General features: G+C 39.4%; 1 protein-coding gene across 1 annotated transcript in view; it reads right to left on the reverse strand.

The window, feature by feature from the left end:
- LOC150084486 (protein kinase C-binding protein NELL1-like) overlaps positions 1 to 22,276 on the reverse strand; it is a 512,402-nt gene that overhangs the window by 281,492 nt on the left and 208,634 nt on the right. Inside the window, exon 4 of the mRNA XM_090375239.1 lies at positions 7,457 to 7,607. Within this exon, the coding sequence (XP_090231365.1) occupies positions 7,457 to 7,607 (151 nt within the window). The remainder of the gene's footprint in view (positions 1 to 7,456; positions 7,608 to 22,276) is intronic.

The raw sequence follows: 22,276 nt of genomic DNA on the forward strand, positions 1-22,276 counted from the left end.
GTCATTAATGCTTCAGGGGTACAAATAGCTGAAGAATACTAAGACAGATTTTTTGGCAAAAAAATTAGATGTATAAGAGAAACAAAAATGATAATTTTGAGTATTCTCAATTGTCACATTTCTTTTTGATCTGAATCATTAATTGATTCGTTAATGAAGAAGTTTTCCAAAAAATAAAATAAAATGTTTTCAATACATCTAATGTATGCAATTATTAAAATTATGAATTTAAAATTAACACAATACTTTCCAATTCCAGCACTGCACTATTGTAAAGTGTTTTAGGAGCAGCTCAAATTGACTCAAGCAGGTTAACAAAAACAATTTGAATGCCAATGAAGAACAGGCTAGTTTTGTTTTCACAAGTGCTGCTCTCCACTAATCTTAGCAGCACACAACTTCTCTCTGCAACAAATTTTACCCTTCATACAGCTTCTGTATTGGGGATTTGATGTGAATATGATATCATGTAACTAGCAGTGTAGTGCATAGTAGTGGACTGTATGGCTTTAAATATGGGAAATTAATAGCTCAAAGATTCTAATCACTATTTTTTTTTTTTTTTTTTTTTGTTTGAGCTAAGAAATTATTTCTAGTAAGCCTGTAACCAATTTAAAACTTATAAATTTAACTGTGTAGTATAATACATATAACAAACTTGATAGCGTAATACTTATTATTATTGGATTTAGGTATTTACCAGTTATCAACTTTCGCCCCTGGCAGACATACTCTGGTCCTGTTCCACCTATCCTTCTTGCATAGTATATTTCCCATCTTCCTGACAATAGAGTCACCAACAATAACTAGTTCCTTTGAGACCAGTGCATTCTGCCTTGGAGATTGCCTCAATGTTGCCTGATGCACAGGAGTGAGCTCTGCCATTGAGTTCGGCAGCTGAGAGCTTGACGGGCCCCTCATTAATTTCTTCAAGGGCATTTACCCTACACCTCAATACCCTGAAGAAGTCCATGCCCACATGCAGTAACCAACATTGCACCACCTGATGAACTTCCATCAGAACGCTGAGTTGGTGCCTAATTTCTTGACATTTTAGACACCTAGCATACACAAAGGCATCCTCCAGATCATGTCCTGTTTTAGAAAGGTTGGCAAACATTCCACACATTTTTTAGACTGATGCACTGGAGAATTGCCCCCTTCCTTTCTCCCCCGAGTCACAGCACTCTCACTAGTCTGTTATATTTGCTACGCAGCTCTAGTCTGGGTCATGATTTCTGTTTAAATACAATTTAATTAACAATGAAATTTAATAAGTAATACTATTTTTGATTAATTGATACTATAATAAGCTAACAGATTCCTAATACAGTGCTTCATATTATGCTATCTAGTTTTACTTTATACTTTCAGTTCCAGATATATATATATATATATATACACACACGTTAAGCTATTTCTTATAGACTACAATATGGTGGCTAGTTCAACAATATTGGCGGCAACACCGGAGTCGTAACTTCAAAAAAAAAAAAAAAAAAAAAAAAAAAAACCCCGCTGGTTAAATTCAAAATAAGAAGCTAACGAACGCTACTAGACCTATTCAATATCTATGGAAAACACAATGTACTATGTTAATTAACAAAGAATACGATAAAAATTAAAAATATTTATCCCTTTACAGCAGCAAAAAATCCACCAACTGTTCTCTTCCGCGACCAGAGCCAAAAAAAAACCACCTCCCTGGTGGGGAATCGAACCCCAGTCTCCTGCATGCACCATTAAAGTTGATCCATGCTTTAATGGTGACAATTTTGTTTGTTACAACATTTGATGCAAATTGTCTTCTGAGAAGAGAACCTGAAACCATTAGCCACCGCCCAAGAGTTGACATGGTTAATGGCATGTCTTTCATGCCACAATTGTCTTTTGATAACCTCGTGTTGCATGACAGTGAAAAGATGCTAAAGTGATCAACAAAAAGAGCACTGTTTACAGTTGGAAGAAGTTGTTCAGTAATAGAATTAAATTTGACAGCAAAAAATGTAACACTTAGAACTGATCCTTCGGGACTCCTTCCTCTTGGCAAAAAAGGTCAGAAGAGGAATGGACCCCCACACAAAAAATTTTAATACAAAGGGCTAAATGACCCCCTAATATCAAGATTATAGAAATCTTTTAAAATTTCAAATCTCCAAGCCACATCACATGCTTAAAATTCCAAATCTCCAAGCCACATCACACCATATGAAAGAAGATTAACACTAAGTGCTTGCATTTGAGGAAAGCATCTCGAACAGATGTTTCTAATCTTATTATATGGTCAAGTGTTCACCTGTTCCTTTGGAAGCCACATTGTTCTTTGGATAGGAGGTCATTTGCTTCTAAATACCACATGAGACAGGCACTGCCCATCCTTTCCAGAACCTTGCAGCAGCTTGTCAAAGCAGCTGGGTGGTAAATGTTCAAAAATTTTAGATCCTTTCCTGACTTGGGAAAGGCAAGCATAATTGCCTTATGCCAGGAGTCTAGAAATGGGCATTAAGATAGATTCTGTTGAAAAAATAGAGCGGCCAATCCATAGATTCCGATGAAAGATGTCTGATTATCTCATAATGAATGTCATCTGGCCCAACAGTACTTGTCTGGGGGGAGGGGAGAGAGAGAAAGAGAAAGAGAGAGAGAGAGAGAGAGATATTTTCAATTCCCATTCTGTGAAAGGCTGATTGTATGCCTCCCAGTTATTTGAAGGTAACTTCAAATGCTGCTTTTCAACTTTTAGTTTAAGTGTTAGAAACTCAGGGCAATAAGATGTTTCAGCAGACATTTTAGCAAATGTCTCCCCTTTCCCCTAGAGTGTTTGCAATAGCAGCTTGGTATGCAACTCTAATATGTTCAAGGATCGATGTAGTGTGTGATCCACATTTACCTTTCATTTTCTGGACTTTGTGCCAGACGAGCTTAGGGGGCACTGTCTGGATGATGGAAAATGCAAAGTAGATCCAAGATTACTTCCGACTCTAACATTATTCGAGAGCACATTTGAAAGCTTATGTTTTGAGCTTTTCTTGCTGCCGTGCAGTCTGCATTCCACCATGGTTTTGGAAATAGTGGAAACCACGTTTATGTCTTCAGAATTAAAATTTCTACTTTTTGAACAATACTTTCTGTAATGTATTTAACTGTGTCATTAATTGGCTCCTTGCTGACTGTGTTGGTATTAAACATTACCAAATGTTTGAAGGCATTCCAGTTAGTGAAACTGATCTTCCAACAGGGTATCCTCAATGGCTGGCAATGTCTCTGACTCCACAGAGTAGTTATCACAAGCATACCCCTCAATAGTCCTGCCCCTTCCACCGATGTCAGCACTACCCTACAAAATACTATGTCCATTGAAATCCCCTGATAATAGAAAAGGAGATGGCAAGTGCTTAATGATTTCATAGAGGTCTGCCTGGGGATTCCCAGGTGGCAAATATGAGGGGTTTCCAAAAAGTAAGGTAACACTTTTTTTCTCGATGATGTTTAATAATATGAAGTTGAAATTACACACCAAGAAATAAGTGAACATGCACTACTTCTCCACAAAGTCTCCAGTTTCATTGATGCACTTGTCCCAATGATGGATCAGTTTATCAATACCCTGAAGAAGTCCATGCCCACATGCAGTAACCAACATCACACCACCTGATGAACTTCCTCATCCGCGGTGAAATGCTTTCCTGAAAGGTGTTTTTTCAGAGGGCTGAACAAATGGAAGTCTGAAGGTGCTATGTCTGGGCTGTAGGGGGTATGTGACAGAGTTTCCCAATGATTACAGCACAACCACTCATGAATGGTGTGGGCAGTATGTGGAGTTGATTGTCATACACCAAAATCACGGTGCTTGTCAGGAGTCCTGGTTGTTTGCATCGAATGGTGGATTTCAGTTTTTCCAACGTTGCACAGTAAAGTAGTGCATTAATTGTTCCTCCCTTTGGAAAGAAATCCACCAACAGAATGCCTTGGCAATCCCAGAACACAGCAGCCATGACTTTTTGGACACTGGGAACAGTTTTGAAATTTTTGCGCAAAGGAGATCGTGGATGTTTCCAGGTCATGGAGTCTTGTTTGCTTTCTGGGGTAAAGTGATGAACCCATGTTTTGTCTGCTGTGACTATGGGAGCGAGAAAATCCTCTCCATCACTGTATCGCAACAGGCTCTCCAGACACATCCCCATGGTTTTGCTTTGTCCTCTGCTGACAATTGTCAAGGCACCCAGTGGCAGCACACCTTTCAAAAGCCAAGGACATCGTGAACAGTCAACTTACTCATGTTCACTATTTGGGCAATTTCACGCAGTTTCACTCACCTGTTTTCAAGAACGATGCCCTTAATGCAAGAAATGTTGTCTTCTGTCTTGCTCAATGAAGGCCTGCCCGCCCAATCTCGATCTTCAATGTCAACACGGCCCACTTTAAATTCACTGCACCAAAAACACACCTGCTTCTTTGTCATCACCTTTTCGCCATACACAGCAACCATTTCATGGTGAATGTCACTTGGTGAAGACCCTTTTGCTTGCAAAAAGCAAATAACTTCATGAACACCTGTTTTGGACCACACTTGCACAGTAGCCACCATTTTGAAACTGGAATCTGCTGTGAGGCAACAGTACCACAACACCACTGCACTGACGGTCTTTTTGAACATTATTAACAGGTCTATCTGTCCACCCCATTTCATCTCATTTCCTTTCACCATTATTAAGAAAAAAATGTGTTACCTTACTTTTCAGAAACCCCTCATAAATGGAGAAAACAGTCAAGAGAAACCCTAATGTTAGGTGAACTGCTACTGCCTCTAGGTTGATAGTAAGTGGCATGGAAACGAGTAAGTTCCAGGGACTCCCATCTGGTGAGTATGGGCTTGGCACACCCAGGGTCCTGAGCTGGATATCATCATTCTTCTCTTTCTTGATGATTCCTTTCTACTTCTCTCTCACTCTCAGGGTAACTCGGGAATTTTCTTTGGCTGGTGTAGCATAAGCCTCAGGCTTCCTTGCACCATATGGCCAATAATAATAATAATAATAATAATAATAATGGCAATGCCTACATGAGGGTTGCCATTCTTGATCCATTCCCGGCTCTGTCTTAGTGAATGATTGAGCAGTTATGAAATCTAAGGACCTCATTTGCCTTCTAGTATATCTCCTGTAAGCAAAAGCATGTTGGCTGATGCTTATGCAGGAGGGCCTTGATGTCATCATTATTCTGATGGAATCCACGACAATTCCATTGCAAGAATTTAAATATAATAATTATTTAGATTTTCCAGATCCAACTAGTGGCTTCTGAAGGGCTGAGGGTTTTGTTTTCTCAGGTTCTGGATTTACCTTTTCTTTGGAAAGAAAGGATGCTGGCCTGTATCCATATCTTCCTCTTCTGCAAAGAGTTCCATGACTGCATCATCTGAAACCACCTTGTTTTTGACATTCATTTGTTATTTTGTTGTGGGTGGTTCTTCCAGTGATTTTTGTTTTTCTTTCCCACTTTTTTTTTTGACAGTGGGGGGGGGGGGGGTATTGATATTGGAGTGGCAGCTGTTTTTTTTTGAGAACTTAATAATTAGCATGCAATGGGAGTGAATGACGCCATTGGTGGAACACTCATCAGTTTGTGTTCCAATGGAATGCTTTACTACTACTTTCTGAGCATATATTTGCTTATTGCTATTTATGGCTTCACTGCTTTATTGCCCCTGATAACATATGTTCAGCTCTGCCTTCAGTCTGTATCTCTTTTTCTACTTCCACCACTGGCATGCTCTTGAGTACACAGGGTGTTCTCCTTGCAGTTTATACATACAGGTTTCATAGCTGAGCAACCCATGATATTGTGTTCCTTTGTGCAACAGAGCACATTCAAGGGAACCATGACATGCAATTTGTGACTGCCCTTGACACGCTATTTGTGACACTTAAAGCATCTTAATGGATTTAGTACATATAGCCTACATATAACTGTGAAGTGCAAGTATCCAACTTTAATCCCATTGGAGATGCTGGCATGTTAAAAATAAGGATGAGGTTTCTATGGGATACTAGATTCCCATCCCTAAGCATGAATTCTCTTTTCAGCTGTCACTCCTTATGGCTTAAATTCAGACCAGATTTCTTCCTCTAACATTTCGATACGATTCCACTCTGAGATCATGCTACAAGATAAATTTAGTGTCTTATGTGGGGAAACTGTAATCGGAATTCCCCCAATACATGTGGCTCGAAGGTGTTCTGAATGTTTTGTTTCTATCAAGACATTACCGGAGCATAATCAATTGACTGATTTCGGCAACCCTGCCAACCTTCCCAGTTCCTTCTGAATAAAGAAATGACATCTTCCCAATTCGTTTTTCAATGAAGAGAATATCACTGCATTAGTGATATTCTCTTCATTGATATTAATATCTGGTAGGGACCTTGCTGGGGACCCCAGAAATAAAATTTATAATATCAGGATTCATGGGTTTTTTTTTTTTTTTTTTTGGTTCAGTGCCGTGCTCCCTACCCACCATGGAGCCCAAATGGGACACTTGCTACCCAGCAAGCAATAAATGTGCTCAGGAGTGGGACATCAGTGCTACCAGACACTATACTCACACCTCCACCAGCCTGAATCCTGTCTCTTGGATTATGAGAGTAGGGGCATGACATTGCCCTTACTCTAACCCTTGCAGGCAAACCCACTAGCTGAGTGATCCTGTCCAAGCTATCCGGGACCACCCATCTTGTCAAAGCAGAGGCCAAAGTGGTGTGTTGAAGCCGAGCTCCTGAACCACGAGAATCCCCCTTTCTGAGTTTCCATGGGTTGCAGCATACAGCAAACATGCCAGATTCCTATGTTGATAGTCTGGAATGTAGGCTGTGGGTGTTGGATCCCAGCAAAAGGGGGATCCAACTCCCACAGAAAGTTTCCTGGGAAGTTCCCTCACTATGTACAGGTGCCCACATCAAGGGGTCCATTAGTGACAAGATAAGAACTATGTACCTTCTCTGTAGTCTTGTGATATGCTAAAGTTATTATTATTATTTGGGTTTTTTTTAGGAGCATTAGCAACTAAGGCCATATTGCTCCGGTATATGCAGTGGTCATTCCCTGACCTTTCCGCATCCTCCATATTTGGTGGTGACGGGCTCGAACTCCGGTCTAATCAAGAAGCGTGTGCTACGCACTGCTGCTCTTTCCCACCTGGCTACAGAGGCGCAGATATGCTAAAGATAGATAACAAGGTATACTCTATGTGAAGCATAAAACAGCATTCATCTTCAGCATATCTTATCTACAAAAGATGCAGCTGTAACAAACTTAATTACTTAAACCTTGATTAATCAGTGAAGAGGTTCACATTCGTGAACATTTATAAAAATAATCTTTATTACTTATAAACTGAATACAGCAATTCTAGATTTTAGTGTATTAAATATTTAACTTGCACAAAATACTGATTTACCTGTTATTACCCTCAGAGAAAGCAATTATTGTACCCGAATTTTTTTCCTCTTGCTTTAAAGTGGCGAGAAATGTAAACTCATTACTTTGAGAAATAAGATGTGATGCTTTACTGAAGATATCAGCAGGCAACTGTAATTGTCGGAAATCACCTGAAGAGAGAAATTTAACCAAATGAACAATTTTATTTAGTAATTATTCAATGAAAGGGGAAATCATTTTATTGGATGAAAAAGGCATTAAAGTTTTAAGAATTTATTTTTTTCAGATGTCACTAATATAAAAAAAAATTCATCACTAAATATATATAAAAGAAAAAAAATTTACAACACACACACGGGTTTGTCTCTTGTTTGGTTTTTTTTTTTAATGTACACTACCTGCTGGAATGCAGCCGGAAATGGCCACGGCAAAGTCGAGCCTGACAGGGATGCTTTACCATAAGGCTTTGTGTATTTCTATTCCTGGAACACAAATTATGCTTTATATATGCTAGAAACATATATACAGCAAAACATAGCAAAAACAGCTTGAAGAAATTTTTTTTTTGGGTTAAATGTACCTCTTAACCCTCACTGATAAGAGATCACATTGTTATCCCATCATTAAAGGATTTTTGGGAGATATTGCAAACTGGCCTACCAAAGGTCAGCAGGACGCATGGTTTTTTCACTCTGCCAACTGCGTTTCCCGCCCCCCCCCCTTTTTGTGCACGTCTCCAGATGAGACAGTGTTACTATCAAGGTCTTTCCATCACTGAAAGGATGGAAATCTCAAAAGGAAAAATTACTTATTTTTATTTTATTTTTTATGTAAATAAAGGAAACATTTCCTATCCCTATACGAGGATTCACGTCCATTTTTAAACGACTGCTGTTAAATTAATTGTTTTGTCTTTCACTGGAGGAGACTTGTAAAGGGAATATGCTTGCAGAAATATTCCTTTTCTACAAGAGAAGCTTGCACGGTTAGAAAGGACAAAAATCCCCAAAATAAGATGGTAATATCTTGGTGCAGCAAAATTAAAAATATTATTTCATCTATTTGTGTTTTTCATTTCATATTGATTTTGCGTGATCACCTAAATAAGAGATTTCCAAAAATAAACTAAACAAATGAGAAGCTTTTGACTTCAGATCATTCCCATTGCAGGAATGAGTTACAAATATAGAACTGAGAAACTTTAGTAAGCAGTTTTACAAGTACAGGAGTATTGTAGATCCTAGTACAGTACCTTGAAACAATACCTTGAAGGAGATGAAATTCACTGTAAACCAATACATTGATTTCAAATATGTAATAGCTGAAAACTATAAAGACAGGTCAATCACAAATTTTAACAAAATTTTGAGTCGCACTCTAAACAGCAGAGAAAAATACAGTTGTGTTTCCTCAATTGTAGACATATGTGTAACATTTCAAGCTTTAAAATGAAGACAAACACAAGACTGCAGTACACATACTTTTGAGTGGCTCAACTGCATGACTGCTAAATAAGGTTAATGATTGTATTAACTGTCAAAATAAGAGATGCAAACTATCTTTAATTTTATTTGTTCGTTGGGGGATTAAGTGCCGGTGGACCACTTCAGTATTATGTGAATGAATGCAGGCTTAGCAATCATGCAGAGTATAAACAAGAAATCAAAAAACAGATTACAGTAGGATCACTTAGATATGTGTACATAAATTCACCCTTTAAGTGACAGAGAATTAAATCTTGGTAAAATTTTTTGTACGTTCCAAAACTTCAAGAGACAGAAGGGCAAAAAATCTAAATCAGGAATCGTCTATCTCAAGTAGTACTCGAATTAAAAATAGTTCTTTCATCCAAATAATTGTGAATATAGTTTTTAATTATTACTTGCAATTTTATTTACTTATTTTACATTTCTTTTAATCAGTAGTGGAAAATGATAAGAAAACAAACATACATAGCATCTACCAAAAAAAAAACAAACAAACCTTCTCACGTCACCTGTGAAATAACACTAGTAATTTGTCTAGTTCCACCTTAAATTTATTCCAACTACCATTTTCACATCACTAAATAGAAATTTGTTCCAACAATCAATTACTTTGTGGCTGAAAGCAAAAATAAGTTTATGTACATCTATCTTGCAACCATTATAAATTTATGCATCCTCTTGTGGTGTGTTAACTGTGCAAGCATATCAGCTAAATGCTGATGGCAAGATGCCATCAGCATTTCACATATGCAATCCATTCAAAGAATTAAACACCTCAATCAGATCTCACACATACTTGCCCATAATTAGGATTCATTGTGGCACAGACTCAGTGAAGTATTGAAAGAATGCCAGAGATGCTCATTCATGCTGACTCAAGTCCTTACAAACTAGATAATTGAAGCTCCCTACTCTGAAGAATTTATTTCACCACATCCAACAGATGCTCAACTGGAATGAGATTGGTGACTGGGTAAACTACTGTAGTAGGAAGAATTCACTCTCATGTTCCTGGAGCCAATTCAGTACAATTCCAATTTTGTGACATGGTGCATTATCCTGCTGGAAGAACCCATTTGCAGATGGATATGTTGCAAATGTGAAGGAATGCACCTGGTAAGAAACAAATTTCCAGATAACCTGTGGCATCCAAATGTTACTCCACTGGTATGAAGGGGCCCTGCCCCTCTTGCGTTATCAAAATACTCCCCACACCAAAATGCCACTATCAACCTGTATTATTGACACCTAGCATGATGAGCCCACGGACTCACTGTTTTTGCCATATTTAAGTCCTCCAATCAGCATGAAACAGAAAGAACAGATTCATTACATAACAATTTTCCAATCTTCTCACTATCTATTGTTGTAGTTCCTGAACTCACTGAAACTGCACCTTCTTGTTTTTTGCTAACAGGAGTGCAATCTGATTTGGTTATCAGTTGCAATATCCCATCTGTGACAAGGTACAATGACTTGTGCATTCTGAAATATCTATTTTGTTACCACTGTTGTACTGGGTTGTTATTTCACTGACTGTAGCCTTTCTGCTACTGTGCACAAATCTTGTTAGTCTCTGTTGTCCCCTTGCAGCAATGGGCTGTATCCAACCATGAAACTTATTGGCTGCATCCAACCATAGAACTGTTACTGGCTCCATCCTTGCACCACTCCTGTGGAACATCATGCTTGACGAATTTCTCAGCCTAGACCTAGGGAACATTAAAGTGCAGGTGTATACGGACAATCTGGTTCTGATGCTGGCTGTGAACTCAACGGCCCAGTTGGAGGCCCAACTGGGCCTTGAAAACAGAGCTCTGGAGAGTCTCCAAACTTGGGCAGCGGCAAATTATCTTCAAATCTCACTGACTAAGACTTGCTCGGTCCTTCTCAAGGACACCCTAGACCTCAAGAGACCACCAAAATAAAAATACAAGGCACCACTATCAAGACTAGACACTCATCTCAATTATCTTGGAGTACTAATAGATAACCTGTCCTTCACACCACATCTAAGATAAGAGGGTACTCCGCACATATTTCAAGAGTCACCCAGTGTGATTGGGGGCCCAAGAAGATGACCCTCCAGCTATTCTACAAGGCTATATTTATGCCAGCCATTTCATATGCTTCTGGAGCATGGTTCCGCAAAGCCGAACCAGTGGGGTAAACAGAAGAAAGCTTGAGTCGATCCAGCACACAATACTTCCAAACCATCTCTCGAGCATGTATCATCAGCACACATGCTTTCCAGGTTCAGGGGTGGATCTGGAGATCATCCGCTGCAGCCTATTCTATCATCTCTTCAAGGGTAGACTAGTCTCGTGTCTTGACATCACCACGGATCTAGCCAGTGACAGCAAAACTGAAAAATGAAGTATTCTCATCCACCTGCAGCAGCTCTGGCAGTTCCGCTGGACAAACTCCTCCAAAGGGCCCCCCACAGATAAAAATACACTGAACAACCATAAAGCTAAAAATGGAACTAAAATATCTCGGGATAGTCCTGGATAAGAACATGTCATTCACTCCACATCTCAATTACCTACGTCCCAAAATCAGGAATTACTCCGCTATGATTTCCAGAGTTACTAGAAAGGATTGAGGCTTGAAGAAGAGGACACCCTCCCTTTTCTACATGGCTATTTTCATCCTGGCTCTGTCATATGCTGCAGGTGTGTGGTACAACAAAGCAATCAGGAGAAAACTAGACACCATATAGCGTACTATCCTCCTATCTCCAGAGCATGTTGTATGGTTAGCACCCACGCACTCGGTCCTTGTTGGATCCCTTCCCCTGGACCTGGAAATTGTGCACTGTGGGCTGCTCTACCAACTGTCCAAAGGGAGATCAGCCACCTGTATTGGCTTCACCACTGATCCAACAAACAACTCAAGTGTTGAAAAGAGGCGTCTAACGACACACCTGTTGCAGACCTGGCAGGCCAGATGGTTTGACTCTCCCGAAGGAGCCATAACATGGAAATTCTTCCCAGAAGTACATTGGATATACTCAAGCCAGCCTACATGGTTCACTCCAGGCCTCCATACCACCTTTCTACTCATGGGACATGGGTCCTTCAGGAGGAAACTATGACTTTGGTCTCTCAGATTCAGCACAGTGTCACTACGGAGAGGAAGAAACCTGGGACCACCTCACACATGAATGTCCTTACCTACAAAGACCTGCGCTGCATCCTCATGATGAAGATCCAGTTCACACTCATGAACCAAGAACAGCTCGTGTTATAAAATGAGAAACACTACCGTGCCTTCGCACTCTTCGTGCAGGAGCTCTTTTCAAGACAAAACTCTTCCATGACCTTAGAACCACAGACTGACACCTCGTAAAGCTACAGGCATGGCTTCTCAGCACGCTTAAGAGACAATACACTACAAGAACCAGAGGAGAGAATAAGAAAAGAAATGGAAAAGAAAGGAAAAGGGAAAGAAGAGAGAAATGCGTTGAAGGAAAGAAAGAAAAACATTGACTGTGACAACCAAACTTGGATGGGATTCTGTCCCATGCCTTATCATCTTGGCAGAGCTTAATTTGAGTGCAGAAATACCCCCTGCCCTAGCTATCCGTGATTCCACAGCACCTTGCTGCCAACACGCCACCTGATGATCTGGACCAGACACCTTGCCTGGCCACTTTCATTCCCTTTCCCTGGCGGGGTGGGGGAGGGGATGGGGAGTTTTTCCGTCTCCTTGCCAACCACCTTTTCCCTCCTGGTGGAGCATGGGCCTGCCCCACTGACTTCCTTGAGGGGGCCTTCTCTATTGTCCCCATATTTCTGTCTTTTCTCTCCAGTCTTCTCCCCCCTCCATCTTAATGCAAGCGAATGCCACACGCAACAAAATTTAAATATGTTCAAATTAACTTTTGCCCACATTCTAGGCCTTTCCTATTCAAGTGACATTACCCTTTGCAACTGAAATAAAACTAAAATGAATTTTTTTTTTTTTTTTAGGTCCTAGCCACTGAAATCTCAGGAAATTAGGTGGCAGGACCTGCCAAAGTAAATAATTATAATACTTGTGTGCCTGGTCTGCCTCCAAGGGGGCAAAAGTGGGACAACATTGGGCCTCAGCAGGGGTCCAGCGACTAAATTACCAGATGAACAACAGCACACAACACTACACATGTACAATATATATACACTTTTAAATCTCTGGCATTTCCAGCAAACTGGCACACCCATCACAAAGCAAGCTACGTGGAGATGGGGGAAACCCCTAGTGCCACTTGATACTAAACACACTTTACACTGGCAGTCCTCCCAGACTCCTGGCCACTTATCTCTTTATGGGGCAAGGTGCAATCGGAGATAAACTCTGCAGCCTTTGGCTCAGCGATACTGTCCAATGCCATTGTGATGAGCCTGAAACATGGGACCATCTTATGTATTTTTGTCCCCTGTATGATGATTTATGCTGTCAGTTCATCAACCCTGAAATTCTTGTCCAAAGACCAAGAAGATCATATACTGGATAATGAGGTAGGCTACGGGGCACTGGCACACTATTCCCAGGAATTGTTTCAAAGGCATTGAACATTCTCGCAACCATAGTGCAACCACAGCTTCTAGCAATGTCTGCTGTGCTGTGATAACTCACGTAAACAACTCGCCGGACACTTGACTACTGAACTCGACATTAACTCAACCAATTGATTGTGTTTTTGTTTTGGCTAGTTGTTTGCGCATGTGGCCATAATGCACCTCCCAAGGTTTTTGCAGTACTTTGATCCAAACCCGAGGCGGGAATCGAACCCTCGACCTTTGGGTTGCCAGGCAGGCACTTTACCCATCCGGCTAGCCCGGTCAGCTCTCAACCAATTGACATGAACCGACTGGACACAGACCCAGTCTCTTCTTTGGACCTTGAGGAGTGAACCTAATTTCATCTCTGAACACTAGAAATGGATCTAGCTACCACCACAAAGTTGACCTTTGAAGGTGTATTGCAAATTAAGCTCTGGAACACGACTCTTGAACTAAACATCAAATTGATCTCAACACTGAAAGTGGACTTGTCTATCACTGCACAGTTGAAAACCAGAACTCGGGCAATAAATCGGAACAACACAGGAAAGGATTTCAATGTGGAGGACCTCAAAATGTGAAGCCCTGCTGCCCATTAACAGAGCCCTATCCAATCTCGCTCAAGAACTTTTCTCAAGGAGAGCGTTAAATGCAGTGCATCAGGAGTGAAAAACGACCATCCAGGTAATAATCCAAAACATCTATTCGGATACCACACCCGGAATGAAACATGCAGTTAAGACTAGCCGTCTTGCCTAGGAATAGCGATTGTTTCCTACAGCTACAGTGGCGTGACTCATCACTGGGACCAAGAAACCCTGCTCGATGCCACCAACAAACATGAGACAACAAATGAGGATAGGGAACCAAAGACAGAGGACAACCTGGATGGGATGCTATCCGATGAGAGATCCTACTACCAGACTTGACCTATGAACTGTACCAAGATCTTGCTGACAGGTTGCCAATTGGCGATCAGTACAGGCTCACTTGTCTGATACCTTTATTCCTCCCCTTGGCAAGGGGAGGAATAAAAAGGGGAGGTGACAGTTTTTCTATATCCTCCCTCCCCTGCCACCCCCTTTATTTTGCCTGTTGAGACATGGGCATGCCTCACTGACCACCTGGGGTCACCTAACACAGTGGTTTTCAACCTTTTAATATATATATACACACATATATTTTTTTTCTTTATATAGAGGTGACATTACACTTTGCAACTGATTAAATAAAGATCAATTATAGATCACCACAAAATTAAAAAGATACTGTACAATGGATACTGTACACCTTTTTATAATGAAATAAATATAAAAATTTTAAAAATAATAACTTTTAAGTAACTTAAACCCAAATTACACGGCACCCCTAGAATATCGTTGTGGCACCCTAGTGTGACGTGTTGAAAACCACTGCCCTAGACTGAAGAGCACTTCAGAAATTCTCCAGTAATAGACAGGAATCAAACTGAGATCTCTCCAAATGAGCGAGAATATGTAAAACTACAATACTGTCAAAGAGGACAGTAGGATTTAAACTGCCTAGTTCAGTGTTTCCTAACCATTTTTATATCTGAAGTACAAGCCACACACAGATCACAAAAATGTATTAATCTATATGTGAAAATATATTAATAACTATTTTTAAATATAATAATAAGCAGTCGTGATTAATATATATGTAGTATACGCTGTCCTACCATTAATATTCAGACACATACATATCTGCAAATAACCTTCATTTACAGGAAACTAATAATTAATAATAATATACGATGAAACTTGATGACAGCCTCTATTCTCTGTGGAATATTCCCACCTGTCTTTTGCAGATGTCCATTGATATTTTCTGCCGTTTGGCTTCCAGTGTTGTTTTTTGGTGGTTTCTCCTCAATGCACCAGGAGATTGCTGTGGAATTGAGGTCTGGGCTCTGGGCCTGCCAGTCCAACATTTCAATGCTCATGTCCTCAGTCCATCATAACCCAAGCAGAGATTATTGTCCTGCTGATACAGTTATGCCTTATATGCCTTCCCTGATGTGCTTTCACAACGTAGGTGATGCATCTGTGCTCAAGACAGCTAGACAGACCATAGCACTTGTTATTTTGTCCAAAACAACCAGAGGTCCCGTGCCAAACCACAAAAAACAGCCCCAGACCATCATACTTCCTCCATTAAGCTTCATTGTCAGGATGATACAGTTAAACAGGTAACTACCTCTGAGTATCTACCACACCCAGTAACTACCATCAAACTAGTCTATCAGTTTGATCATCATGCATGGGTGTCAAACTGGTAGACCATGTACTGAATTAGTCAGGTACATGATTTACCTGGTACCCCACTAATTCTAGACAATGTCTGGAATTAGTCAGGGTGATTAGTAGCTTGTGAATGGCTGCACAACCATAGTAACACACATCATGCAGCATCCTGCACACTACTGGTACTGATTCATGTTCCAGTTCTCACTAAGAATCCTATGTGCTAGAACAGAGATCATTCTGAGTGGATGATTCTTTGCAGGGCTCTACTATCACCTTTCATCAGCTTTGGTAGTTTGAAGTCATTTCATGGTGGTTTCAGCACCAGGCCACTTTCACATCACATCACAAATCATCAACCTAAGGATCTTCTGTGCACTGAAATATCACATACAGATCAACTGCTTACGTGACACCCTATTAACATTTTGTATTGGAAGTCTTAACTCCATCGATTGTGGCATCTTGTATTCAATCATACTGTTTCCTTGAGGGCCTCTGAGCATATATAGTTGCATCCAATGTGTGGTGCTTGGCTAGGAAGTGACCAATTATTGATGGAGTGGTTAGTCAGATATTAATTGGAGGGCAGCAAACACTGTTACAGGTAAACCTGTATTTCCTCATCACAGTTAACAGTTTGTTGCCTAAAAGAAAAAAAAAAAAAACCTGTTTTTATTGCCAAGCCATGTGGAACACTTCATAAGTTACATGGACCACAGTTTAAGAAATACTGTCCAGTTAATGCTATATTTGCCACAGTAGCTAAGATGGCACAGTTCATCACTGCCTGCCGCTCATTTGGAGAGGTCTCTGAATCCAGCAATGGTCAGAAGAATCTTATAGGTCTCTTCAATTAGGGGTACAATTAGTCGATCTCAGGAGGAGAGAGCAGATTTTTCCAAGATTTTACCAAGGATTCAACATGCAATCAGCACATGAACACACACATACAGCCAGAAGACATTTCATGTATTAAGATCAGTCAACCTATATTGCACGATAATAATGTTATGTCATAATATATCAGTTAGTGCAAGAACAATAGCCTTAACACTGGCAAAGAAGAAATTTTGCATGCCTTTTAAACACATTTGTTTGAAAGTAGTGTATCTGGAGAGTGGTCATTACATCACAAGAAGGTAAATCTGACATTTAGCATTGTCTCGTCTTTTAAATAAATGGCAGATCAAACTTTTAGCAGTGTCATTTGTTTGAAAGAAATGCAATACTGGAAACACTACATATAAATCTTCTAATCATAAAGGGAACAAAAAGTGAACAGCACAATAGAGAAACTGAACACCTGTAATCTTAACTTCTGTACAAGAAAAAAAAATAATGAAGTCAGTGGCTAAAGAAGTAATATAAGATCATCTTGATGGGAACACATCAACGGTAAACTTTAGATACTGTTTCACTTCAATCTAAAATTGGAGCAGTTCGGCAATGATTTTTTTGGCAATATTTTGCATCTACATTCATACATGAGGAGTTATTCAGGGAGGGGAATGCCAGAGGTGTAATAAACTCTGGCAGAAAGCTAGATAATCTTGTAATAACTGAGAGTAAAGTGGAAGAGTAATTGTTGAAGATAAACATACCAAAGGCACCTGGGGTGGATGGATCTATCCAGTTATATTAAAGGAGGCAACAAAGGAAGTAAGCAAACCCTTAGCCATAATTATGAGAGCTTCCTTGGACTCAGGGGAGGTACCATGGACGGGAGATGTAAAAATGTGACCCCCCTATCCACAAAGGAGGATCAAGGGGAGATAGGTAATTAGAGACCTGTTAGTTTAACTTCTGTTCCAGAGAAATTAATGGAAGCACTGGTTAAAGAAGCATTGCAGGATCATCTAGACAAGACTTCAGTTATAGCTCGGACACAGCATGGGTTTGTTAAGGGGAAGTCTTGTCTGACAATCTGATTGGATACTATGATGTAGTCACAAAGGAACTGGATGCAAAGAATAATTTTGATATCATATATTTGGATCTTAGAAAGGCTTTTGATATTGTTGCACATGGAAGACCGCTGCACAAATTGGAGCAGTGTGGCATTGGAGGCAAATTGCTGCCATGAATCAAGGGATGGTTGAGTGGCAGAAGACGCAGTGGTAATCAATGGACACTGCTCTTCGTGGACTAATGTTATTAGTGGAGTCCCCCAGGGTTCAGGGTTGGGTCCATTGTTCTTTTCTGTATTCATCAATGATACTGATGATGGTATATCAAGCTTAATGACCAAGTTTGCAGACGATACAAAGGTCGGCAGAGTTGTTAATGACACTAATGACAGTACGCTACTGCAACAGGATCTAGAAAAGTTGAGCAGATGGGCTGAGAGGTGGCAAATGAAGTTTAACATCGATACATGTAAAGTACTACATATGGGAAGCAGTAACCGTAGAGTAACGTATCAACTCTGTGGTACTACACTCTAGAGAATGAAATTGGTAGAGAATGAAAAGGACCTGGGGGTAATTGTGCAGGCAGATATGAAGTTTTCTGAGCAGTGCAGACAGTCTGCAAGAGTAGCTCATTGTGTCTTGTCAATGATATACAGAAATTTTTCTAGCAGGGAGAAGGAGGTGATTATCCCCTGGTATAAGGCAATGGTCAGGCCACACCTTGAGTACTTTAGACAGGTCTGGAGGCCTCATTTTAAGAAGGATGTAGAACTGTTGGAATGAGTACAGAGAAGGGCAACAAGATTAGTGAATGGAACAAAGGGTTACTCTTATGAAGAAAGGCTTAAGTTATGCAAATTGCAAAGTATGGAGACTAGGCACCTGCGAGATGATCTGATTGAGGTGTATAAAGCCTTGAATGGTTTGGACATACTCAATGCTGATGGGATTCTTCCTCTTGCTCAGAATAATCGCCTGAGAGGACATAAATTCAAATTGAGGAAAGAGTAGAACAAACCTCCATCTCTTTTTGTGGAAGTTTATAGCTTAAACAGATTCAAGGCAGAACTGGAGAAACATTTGGACCGAGTGGATATGTGAAATTAGAAGGGTGTGTGTGTGTGTGTGTGTGTGTGTGTGTGTGTGTGTGTGTGTGTTTTGGCTGATGCTATATAAGCTTGCTTTCTTGCATCATGTACCCTTGCTAATGCTAATGAATTTCTGCTGTCGATAAAGCAGAAGTTGAGAAGAGTGTTTATTAAAGGCCACTGCACTTCATGAACTAATGTTATGAGTGAAGTCCCTTAGGGTTCAATGTTGGGCCCTTTACTGGTTTCATTTTTTATTAACAATATTTATGATTTATTATTATTATTTTTTCCATTTATGAAGATTCCAAAATTGAAAGGTATTTGAACCTCAGTACCATACTTTGGTTGAAGGTTGTGAAGAAAGAAGGTACATGTTAACATAGTGGATGGATTGTGTTCAGGAAATACATTTTAAGAAAATGTTGTTCCAGAAAACAGAAAATAAAGGGATAATTAAGAAAGAAAAAAAAATGGCTTGGCGAGTTTGAAAAGGGATGAGCAGAAAGTGGAGAGACGTAAGAAATAGGTCATTAATTAACCTGATTGCACTCTTTTGAAAGGAGTCTAGTAGCCTGAGAGAGAGGTTTTGGGTGCACCACCCCAATTGTGAGAACAATATTCATTGGCAGGGCAGATACAAGATTTGTACAGAAAGAGTATCTATTTACAAGAACAGCAAGAGAGAAAACCCAGTTTTTTAGATGCTGAAGAAGTAATATTTGTGATATGCATATACCAAGAGAGATTAGAAATCAGAGTAATCTCAAATACAGATATGTGATCTTATCTATAAATCTAAAATGTCATCAAAGGTTAGCATAGGAGCAGTAGACTCCATTTTGCAAAATATAAGACAGGACTGGGTTTAGAATTGAAATTAACTAAGTTATCTTTGCACCTTCACTATTTTGGGGAACTGGCTGAATATGAGCAAATTTCCAACCAGAGGAAAATACCAATGGACTAAGAACTGTAAAAAGGCAACAAAGAATAGGAGCACAGGTTTTGAGAACAAGTGGAGTACAGGCATACCTCGAATAATGAATAGGATGCGTTCCACGAAATTACTTCGTTAAGCGAAACTTCGTTTTCAGAGGTAAAAATACTATGGCCAGAATAGGGATACGTTCCTACGTAAAGAAAATGAAAAGCTTTTTTTTCGAACAAAGAAAAGTTTTATTAAATAAACAGTCATAAATAAACTTAGGGTTCAATGTTGGGCCCTTTACTGGTTTCATTTTTTATTAACAATATTTATGATTTATTATTATTATTTTTTCCATTTATGAAGATTCCAAAATTGAAAGGTATTTGAACCTCAGTACCATACTTTGGTTGAAGGTTGTGAAGAAAGAAGGTACATGTTAACATAGTGGATGGATTGTGTTCAGGAAATACATTTTAAGAAAATGTTGTTCCAGAAAACAGAAAATAAAGGGATAATTAAGAAAGAAAAAAAAATGGCTTGGCGAGTTTGAAAAGGGATGAGCAGAAAGTGGAGAGACGTAAGAAATAGGTCATTAATTAACCTGATTGCACTCTTTTGAAAGGAGTCTAGTAGCCTGAGAGAGAGGTTTTGGGTGCACCACCCCAATTGTGAGAACAATATTCATTGGCAGGGCAGATACAAGTTTTGTACAGAAAGAGTATCTATTTACAAGAACAGCAAGAGAGAAAACCCAGTTTTTTAGATGCTGAAGAAGTAATATTTGTGATATGCATATACCAAGAGAGATTAGAAATCAGAGTAATCTCAAATACAGATATGTGATCTTATCTATAAATCTAAAATGTCATCAAAGGTTAGCATAGGAGCAGTAGACTCCATTTTGCAAAATATAAGACAGGACTGGGTTTAGAATTGAAATTAACTAAGTTATCTTTGCACCTTCACTATTTTGGGGAACTGGCTGAATATGAGCAAATTTCCAACCAGAGGAAAATACCAATGGACTAAGAACTGTAAAAAGGCAACAAAGAATAGGAGCACAGGTTTTGAGAACAAGTGGAGTACAGGCATACCTCGAATAATGAATAGGATGCGTTCCACGAAATTACTTCGTTAAGCGAAACTTCGTTTTCAGAGGTAAAAATACTATGGCCAGAATAGGGATACGTTCCTACGTAAAGAAAATGAAAAGCTTTTTTTTCGAACAAAGAAAAGTTTTATTAAATAAACAGTCAACTTACATACAAAGTGAAATCACATTTTAAAATATGAGTCTAAAGTTGATTGTTTATGCTCTTTTTCTCTTTCATTTAACAATTGTCTATACGGAGTTATTGCATTTAACACTTCTTCCTAAATCAGGATCATTTTCACTAAAAAAATTTAAAACGTTTTAAATGTCATTTAAGCACCTTTTTAAATCTTTGGTTGTTAACACTTTTTCGGCAGGAACTTCTTTAACTTCGTCTTCATTATCTTTGTCTTCGTTGCTAACAAGGTTTTCTAAATCTTCCACTGAAAAACCATCATCTTCTGCATTCAATAAATTTCTAACATCCTCTTCATCGACATTTTCGAAACCTATTGATTGAGCCATCTGGATAACTTCATTTCTAATTTCTTGGATGTTATTTTCTTCTTCTAGTACAACTTCTGGCCATATTTTGCGCCAAACTCCATTTAAGCATTTCTTAGTGCCTTCTTTCCAAGAACTATCAATGTTTTCAATTGCGTTTTTAATGGTGTAGTTTTTCCAAAAAGTTTTAACTGTAATTTCCTCTTTATCCTGGCGCCTCCGTAGCCAGGTGGGAAGGAGTAGCAGTGCGTAGCACACGCTTCTTGATTAAACCGGGGTTCGAGCCCATCACCAACAAATACGGAGGATGCGGAAAGGTCAGGGAATGACCACCGCATATCCCGGAGCAATATGGCCTTAGTTGCTAATGCTCCTTAAAAAAAAAAAACCAAACAACAAACTCTTTATCCTCTAGTTCAATTAAACTGCTTAATGCTCGACGCAGATAATAAGCTTTAAATGATGCTATTACTCCCTGATCCAATGGTGGAATCAGGGAAGTTGTGTTTGCTGGAAGAAACACAACTTTGACAGGAATGCATGTGTGCAACGTGTTAAGATCAGTAGGATGTCCCGGAGCATTGTCTAACAACAAAAGGGCTTTTTCTTCAAAGTTGTTTTTTTTTTGACAATACCGTTTTACTTCAGGACAAAAGTGGTTAACAAACCAATCAGTAAATAACTCCTTGGTAACCCACGCTTTTCTATTTGCTTTCCATATTACAGGTAAATTCATTTTTATGTTACCTTTTAACGCCCTCGGATTTTCTGAATGGTAAACTAATAACAATTTTAATTTATAATCGCCAGAGGCATTTGATCCAAAGAGTAACATTAAACGGTCTTTGGCTGCTTTGAACCCAGCAGCTGATTTTTCTTCAATAGAAATGAAGCTTTTTGTTGGTAGCCGTTTCCAGAACAAACCGCTTTCGTCAACATTGAACACCAAATTTGGAAAATTTTCACGTTCAATTATTTCCTTTAATTTTTCTGGAAACTTATTTGCAGCTTC

The sequence above is a fragment of the Mastigoproctus giganteus genome, chromosome 6 (assembly GCF_048544385.1).
Source record: "Mastigoproctus giganteus isolate SK-2022 chromosome 6, ASM4854438v1, whole genome shotgun sequence".
Taxonomy (NCBI): Eukaryota; Metazoa; Arthropoda; class Arachnida; order Uropygi; family Thelyphonidae; genus Mastigoproctus; species Mastigoproctus giganteus.